The following is a 9,025-nucleotide window of genomic DNA, read 5'->3' on the forward strand; positions in this document are numbered from 1 at the left end:
CGTTGTTGAATTTGTCACAAAAGTACCGTTTCTTTGCATGTTTTAAGACCTTCGTCAAAATATTCCTATAATTCCTATAACACTGATTTATATGGGTGTTCACAGGGAATAGTTTTTCTTAATCGAAATAAGAATGCCCCTTGTCAACCACGGTTTACGTATTGTTGATTTATGGCAATTTCTTATCTCAACTGAAAGATGATTTGACTCCAAATTATAATTGTATTTTTCATAGAACATGTCACTACCCATATTCGGATTATGACACTCATAAATCGGTTGCCGATGAAGTGACATTCCTCTATTTATTCAAAACAGATTCGCAATTTTACAGAGCAAAATCAAAGTGAATGTGTGATATAAACTGTTTAAAACATGTCTCAAGTTATTGACAATTACAAAAGTTGACAAGTGATCAGTAATATCTGTGTCAATGCTGCCACAATCTAAAAAGTGGCCTGCGATGTTTGTGAATACATGATCTATTGTCATATTTGAAAAGTCATCGACAGGGAGTGTTAATAATTCGTTGAAAGTTATACGATTTCAACAAAGTTAAGAAAGATGTTGAGGTATTTGAATTCGGCATAACATCGATATTGAAATCGCCAACTTAATACACATTTTGTTTTTTGATGACATAAGGTCCAGAACATTTCAAAACTATCTGAAAAATCTGAAATAGGTGTGTTCGTCTGTCAATAAACTACTCTATTAACAATTTATGTCTTCGCAATGGCAGTGTTGATGAATAGCGACTCAGAGTTTGCATTCGATTAGAGTACAAGGCGCCCCTTATGGCACCTACCTCTTGGCTCTTGCTGTTTTCTACGGGACATTCTAGCCAACCCCTAACCCTTACTGAACCGGGGGAGGGGGGTTATAGCTTAATTTTACTACATGTTCAACACTGTTGATGATATGCCATGTGCCGAGACGATGTCCTATAAACATTAACACCACGCAAGATCTCGTAAAGTCTCATAATATCTTTAAAAATATTCCTTTGGCTGGAAATATGTTACATTACCACTGATGAAAATGATGACCTAGGTAGACAGAAGTGGTATAATTTCGTTTTGTAACATTTTGCTATACGTAACTTTTTGAGTGAAATCTTAGCAGCACAAGTTGGATCCGTCCTGTTAAAAAGTTGCTGCAAGTCAACCATTTCGGTCTATTTTTCTTATCTTCTGTCTCGACAATAGCGATCAATGGTAGTGATATGTCACGCAAAATATCAATGACTACAAAAGTCAAAAATATAAATGATGTAATGAACACTTACTTGTTGCACATACACATTTTGCTAATATAAGATATGATAATTCGTTGTTGATCCCTAGTTATTTAGTTTATTCACGGAATAAATGTTATTTACAAAAGAACATAACTGCTATCAACCACGGTTACGTGGGATAGAGTAACCGTGTATCAACCTTCGCTCCTTTGAGATATTTGAAGAATGCACCTTAAGTTAGCTTTTTTGAGAAAACGTGTTATTCAAGTGAGAGTGGCGATTGAAAATAAGCATCAGGGGGCATTTCATTTTAAATCGATCAGCGATCAGCGAAACTGGCCCGGCAACAGCATCAAATACACCGTTTGTATAAGAGTGGCCTACAAATGACAAAAACAAACTCAGGGATTAAATAAATATTCTTGAATTAATTTCTTTATTTGATGTTAAAATTATTGATAATTAACAAATAATCCAATGGTTTCTGACCGTCCACATTTTTAAAACATTTTATTAACCTTGAACGCGTATACATAAGCCAACGAAGCACTGTATGGAGTGCTCAAGTTAACGTTCGGTGCGATTTTCTATTGTGATTTTTTTCATGTTCTCAGACAATAGACATAACCGTCGGTATTATTGAAATTTAATCGTTTCGGAAAGTTTGAACTTTGACATGAGAGGATGTAAATACATCCCTAATGAAGGTGTGTGTGTGCATTATGTGGGATAGAAGTCAACAGATAAAGTAGGCAAGTCAAGAACATTAACATCGGAGAATATTTCGTTCTCAGCGTAGCAAAAAAAGAGTGGCTACCTCTGTGTAAACAGCTATACGCCGTTCTATATCATCACCACTGGACTACTGTTAATTCTAACGACTTTTAAAGTTCGGGACAGCCATTTTCCAAAACGAATAGCACCTGCTAAACTATTTGTACTTTCCATATGTGAAACGTAAAGCATCAATATGCTAAATTTGCTGTGTGCACCCTGCAGCTCTACGGCATTGTCGAGTTAAGCTTGCAACAATATTGACGCAATGCCGATAAAGTAGGTGATCGACAGGCTGACGAAACAGATCCGGTCCAGTACCAAGGCAAGATGCTTCCATGGTGATAAAGGCTGCAGTAAACAGAAGAGATAATTGATACTTTAGCCAGGCAATAGCCGAAAATTCTGTTTTTGTTTTAGACTGATGTTACAGGTTGATAATTGTACTTGACGTGCTGTAGAGTCACGGCACAAAATCTTTTACGTCAATCATTCCAAATATAGTTCCTCCAGCCTGCAAAGCTTAACCCTTTTGCAACATTGAGGAATGAGAACGATTGGGATTTTTCAATGCCAAAATGTGAAAGACCCCACTAAGAAACTTGAATTTCTACATTGCTATTTCTTCATTACATATAGCTAAAAGCATTCAGTACCTCAACAATAGTCCATGTTGCCTTATAAAATTACGTATAGAGGAAATAAGTGACGGTAGGATTAATACAAGAACTAGATAATGTTCTAACCTCTTCATTGGTAGAAACCTTTTCCTCAGAGGTAACTTTCACATTCGTAGTTTTCGTGTCTGCAACGATGTTGCACATGCTTTCGCTCTTTCCCCCAACAGTCGTGCTCAAGTCCTCGTCACTGTGCTCATCCTTGACATCAAAAATCTCTAAGTTGGTATTCTGGTGAGGCGTAATGTCCTTCATCGGGTGTATAATGCCATTCTCTTGGTGATACCTCTTCAGCCCTATATATGGAGGTAGGACCTGAAGGAAGATTCTTCGGACGTTTGAGGTCATGGCTGAGTTGTTCTGGGGTCGATAGTGGACTCGTAGGACTAAGATACTGAGAACAATCGACACTGCAACGACCATGAAATTGAAGTAAAGGAGTTGCATGATAAGTGGAATAGTTTCTGACGTCACAGGCATGATGTCCGCTACCATGACACTGAAGATAGAGGTCGAGATGAGGATGGACACGGAGAACGATAACTTCTCTCCGGCATCACAAGGCAACCAGAAGACAAAGAGAGATATACCCGATTGCACGATGGAAGGCAGGATAATGTTGACGATATAGTAGAGTGGTCGTCTCTGAAGATGTATTACGTAGATAATGCTTCTCTTTTTGGAGGTCGCGTTTCCATCTCTTGATATTGTATCACGTACAATGGAGGAGGTGCTTACTAGGTCCCATTCGACGTGCTGCTGGTAGCTTGGCAACATTATTTCGTCCATGGCTGTGATTTTCAAAGCATGGTTTGGAAGGTACCAAGAGCTAAAGACGAGCTGGCACTTTTGTTTGTCGAATGGGAAGAGGCGAATGTCGAGGGTACACGGAGTTTCAAATTTGTCGCCTGGAAAGTGGCGTACCGTCCCATCATAGGTCAAACGGACTGTTTCAGTCTCGGACAAATATGATTGTTCTTTTCGTCTGTAAAGTTGATGTAAAAGGTGTACACAATATATAAGTGAGTAAGCGGTGGGATATGTCATAAAATACTAAAAGGATTGAAACAAATGTCCATTTGTTCTTTTCTGCAGTCACTGGAAATTTTAGAGGGGTTGATATTGCATGCTGGACACATACCGAAACTGATAAAGTATCAGCTACACGTGCATCGCATAACATCTCGTCAGGTGACTATAAACACCTCTTTTCTTCTCGGGACGGCAGGCTTACCCTAATAGTTTTAAATCCTGACAGTTGAAAAAATATCTTCAGGTACACAGAGTCAGTTAAGTTGCGGGACTCTCCGAGTGGTAAACTTTCCTGATTGTGCACTCTGGCTAGTTGAGTGTCGTCTTGCTCCAAAGTTTATTTGTCAAAAGTACGCCCAGCATTAGAAAGCGAAAGCGAAATGAAAATTTCGACGACTACGTTGTTTCCATTTCTTGATTTGCATTACTCTAGTTTCAGGGTGTATCTCGGTAAGAATACAAGCGGAATCATATCTATCACCCTGAATTTATTACCTTGAATTTGTGTGAGTCTGTCACATTATTATTGGCTCTGAATGACTTCGGGTAATTTACAATCAATGGACAAAGAACTCCACAAGGCCGAAATCAACTTGATTGTGATACATACATGCCATTAATGCTCATTACGGGCGACCAAATCCATTCCGTAGGTATAATAGTGTCATAGATTCTATTGAATGAAGCGGGGTCCCATCGCAGACGACTGTCGTTCCATTCCTAAATAGGTATATTTTAAAATGAAACTATTTAATATATCATGTTGAGTTCAAAATTAAACTATTGTACTTCATGGTAGGAAATAGCCAACCTCTTGCCTTTGGTCAACCCGGTTCCTCCTCAACCGCATAAACATGATAGGGCTGAACCGTTCATGACGGTCTCATTGTAAAATATTTATTTCAATATACCGTCCATTGCATAATGACACTAAAATTAGACGATACGTATTCACCTTTTTCACTTAATGGAACAATGCGTTTAATTAAGAACCACCTATGGTGTCATTTTATGCACCTATGGTGTCATTTTAATCAACAATACTAAATTACATACTTTTTTGTAATTTCTGAAGTGTTAGATTTTCAACATCGGGAAAATATACTTCAGAACCAGCTTTGTTTACCAAAACTCACAAGAAATTTGCGTTAAAGTGAGTGAAGCGCTGTCCTTACATGTCACACACCAAGATATTTGTCAACTGTTGATTGAAGATTTTGTTAAAGCGTAGTAAGCGTATGTTGTTAGAGCCGCGCATTTTGCCTTTTTATAAAAAATAGAATAGAATAGAATGCCTAAGAAAAACAGTAATTCGTTGGACTGTCTTTAGCCTTAATAGCTATCCTCATATTTTGAAATGTCAACAAATATTTGAGAACACCTTCATACCTGTTGTGTCCAGCCGCCTGTCTTCAAAATCTGCTGCTTTTCGTCCTGTTAAAAGGGATGCAGACTATGAGAGTATAAAAATGCTCTCTCTCTGAACCACTCTTCAAATTAAACATTCTCATTGTTTACAATCCATGTAAAATGTGCTTCTTGAATATTTTGACAGTGACCTAAAAATCGCTTTTCCCGCGATATTCAATATGACGTCAAAAACCCCCAATAATCCAAATCATACAAGGTGATAAAATCACCAGGTCGCATAAACGCAACATCAAGGAAGGACCATCTTGAACCACTACTATAAGTAATACGTGGTGGTAATAGATCGAACAATTGGTATTTATCAGTGCACTCAAATTCGACATACTCCAATGATAATAATTTGTAAGGCGTAGCTATGAAAGAGAAATTCTTCATACTAATTTGCCAACCCAAAAAATGACTGCAGCTGAGTAACCGTTTGCGGGCGGGGATAATTCATAACTACTTCTTCCTTACTCTTATCTACTGCCATTCCATCTTGGCTTAAAATATGTCCCAAACATTTCACATTTCTCTTCATAAACTGACACTTACTAGGCTTTAATTTACATCTAGCTTCAGGTAACGTGATTAAAACTGCATCAATATGCTGCAGATGTTCACCAAATGTGCAATAATGATGTCATCAATAGAACACAAAACATACTGCCAATGAATATTACGCAAGATTGCATTGTATCGTTACGCGGAATTCAACTATGCCTGTTTCGCAACCCTAAAGCGAGCTTCCTAATACACTGATACAACCCTTGATTTGTGACAAAAGCTGTTTTCGGTCTACTTTCTTCATCCAACTGTAACTTTAAAAAATCAGGATTGTAAATCCAGAGTTGAAAAATACTTAGGTTTATTATCTTTCCCAAGCATTTCTGCAGATTCACCAGTTCTCAGCAAAAGGAATGAATCAGGCACACTGATTTTGTTCAAATGCTGAACGTCATAACAAAATCACCCAGAATTATAAGCTTCTTAGCTAAAACCACTGGGCAAGTAAAACTTAACACCATTTGCAGTAAAATCAATAATAACTTTATAACTCTTCAAAAATTGTAATCCCAAAATCAAATCATGGGTAAGAGTATCAGCCTAGTTAACATTCAACATCACGCGCTTCTATCCGACAAATGCAGGCACTTTAATAAATCCAGACACATTCAATTTTCCTTTCCCTGATGTTTGTACTCAACTATACCTTGATTTATAAATCGGATATCTCTGTAAACCGGGAATTAAAATCTAAAAATCGCAGAGGAGCCATGGTAATATAAGCCATTGGCATTGGCACAAATATCACGATAATATGATATCGTTTGCATTTATGATACCGAAAACTAGTATCCAAAAATATCACGTACAAGCAAGGCGACGGAGGACGTATGAAGACCAGGGGAAATGTTTCTTCTATGCTCCAGTCATATAAAATCAAGTAGTGAAGACCATTCGCAATAGAATACGTACCACGTCGTTGACTGCTAGTAATATAAATACCAAAATGATGAAAGATTGGTTCATCATTTGCTGTAATTGGTGAAGAGATGGAACTAGCATCTCTCCGCTTAATATATGCAATGCAATACGTACCACGTCGAAGAGTATGGATAATCCAACACCAAAATAATAAAGGACGGGTTCACCGTTTTCGTTTGGTCTGACATATTTGCTGTAATTGTTGAAGAGCTGTCTGTGTAATCTGTCTTCTGCTTCATCCATACGTTCGGCTGCAACGCAATAAGAGCGATAGTCATATTTGTCGGAAAATACTCATTTGGCTACAAGACATAGTGGTTTTTTTTTCAAATTGAAAATACCTGTGTAATAAATCTGCTTTCTCGGTAGCAAATGATAGATAATTATACCAACTTTATGGAAAAGACAATCCTACCTAATTGAAGTGCGAATGAGGTATTCGACTAAACAGATGGTTATAGGCCTTTATTCTGAAATTTTAGGATTGTATAAACCCAGAAGAGATTTTCGAACAATTCATTATTCTCTTAGCAATTTAAACTGACCTAACTTTACATTTTCTCCGTGAACATTCCTCGTGTAAATGATCAGTGATTACTTATGGCATTTTGCATAACCTTATGTTTTTTAAATTACAGAGAGTACAAACTTGGCTTGGCATGGTTTGATTCCGTCTATATAAAACCTGACAGAATTAATAACTCTTAATATCACTTACCATTGGCCTGAAATTTTGGAACCAGTATAACAATGATAATAGGCAAAACTAGAGACGCAAGAGGGGTCATGACGAAGAGGATGTATCTTTACAGCTCTTGGTGTTGAAAAAACTGTGTGATTAAAATCTTAATCATTATTATTAAATAATGGGTGGTGCAACATGTTGCGAGCAAATTACGCGAACCATTTCTGTCGATAAACGACACAGTATGATTTCATAGGAAGTTAATTATTATGATGCAAATATGATCTGTAAGAATTACAGTGAATTCAATTCATGTCATTTGCAAGAAGCAACACAAAACTTTACTAAACAGAGCGGTCACAGTACACGACGAAAATTGTGTCTCCGTAATACCTCTTGAGACTTCGTACATATGACTATTATACGGATACCCAGTTTAACGTTTTGCACGCAGTACATGCAAACACATACAAAGGAAAGGCAATTTAGCCCACTCAACACATTCCCTTCTATATAAGTCCAACTGTGGCATATATTCAACCACAAATGCAGATTAAATAAACTATGACATTTAAGGGATCAAGTGTATTAGAATATTGGACGTTTAATTTTGTTTTTGCAAATCTTTCGGTGTCAATATTTAATAAATCCAACGTCTCTACAGTCATAAAAACCCTGTACACTGAGCCATTCTGGCAAGGAGAGATTAACAGGTTGATACTATTTACTTTTCATAATATTCATGGCAGAATTCGATGTTTTATGTGGCCCTAATTATGTTATAATGAGAATGCCGATCATTATGATCGAGACAATACCTGTAAGATGTGTTTTTAATGACGCTTTTGACACAATTACACTAGCATTGAAAATACACAATAGGAGTCATTAAAGCATTTCTATTAGAGGCAGTGTAAATACATTTTTATAATTGCTTACTACTCCGGGTCCTGTGAAACTGAATTTTCAGCTTTACTTCAAACTATTAGAAATGCTTCCGATAATTTATTGTGCACAAATAACCAAATTTATGATTTTCAGCAGGTAATCACCCAATCAAAGTAGTGGTTTCAAATTACATTTTACAGTGATTAGACAAGTAAAAGCGTTTTCTTACTTGGACGCTCTTTACACTCCAACTTAAACAACACCTACGAAAATATAAAAAATATATAAGCTATGAAGGGAATATCTCCAGTTAGAAGATCAATTTTAAATGAAAAAATGGTACCTCATTAATTTGTTCAAAATTATTTGACATTTTAATCGCTTATGTATGGTTCCGAGATCTGGACACGAAATATATGTCGTGATACAACTGCTGTATTTAAAAATTATTCATGCTCCTTTCTTTACAGTTTCATATTTGGTAAAGACTCGCCTGAAATAAAATATAAAGAAAACTTTTAATCAAATCATTAAAATTCAGTTTGTATGTGTTAGCGTCATTACAACAATTACGGGTAGTTGTTCTTTCAAAAGAAATATTTAAAATTCAGCACGCGCCCTTGGTTCACTCAATACGGCTCTGCGATTGCTATGTTCAATGTTCGAGTGCAGTGTCCCCTAAATGCTTGATCAAAATCAGGAACATAAAAACTTCGAACTCAGCCTTGCCAACCAGGCTAAGAAAACGTTACCCCCGGAATCTAACACCATGTTAGATTCCTCGCGTCCTAAGTTCGGATCCAAGCGACCCAAAAACATCGGATCCTATCA

The 9,025-nt window shown here is 36.9% G+C and overlaps 1 protein-coding gene across 1 annotated transcript; it reads right to left on the reverse strand.

Moving 5' to 3' along the window:
- Positions 1 to 248: 248 nt before the first annotated feature.
- Positions 249 to 8,305, reverse strand: LOC139120010 (acetylcholine receptor subunit alpha-type unc-63-like). The gene is made up of 6 exons (XM_070684003.1): positions 7,340 to 8,305; positions 6,736 to 6,872; positions 5,113 to 5,157; positions 4,334 to 4,443; positions 2,761 to 3,676; positions 249 to 2,365 (listed from the first exon to the last, which is right to left on the reverse strand). Exons 1-6 carry the CDS (start codon positions 7,407 to 7,409, stop codon positions 2,258 to 2,260), a joined length of 1,386 nt encoding a protein of 461 aa, XP_070540104.1. The 5' UTR covers positions 7,410 to 8,305; the 3' UTR covers positions 249 to 2,257.
- Positions 8,306 to 9,025: the final 720 nt, after the last annotated feature.

Source organism: Ptychodera flava, chromosome 20, assembly GCF_041260155.1.
Source record: "Ptychodera flava strain L36383 chromosome 20, AS_Pfla_20210202, whole genome shotgun sequence".
Lineage (NCBI taxonomy): Eukaryota > Metazoa > Hemichordata > Enteropneusta > Ptychoderidae > Ptychodera > Ptychodera flava.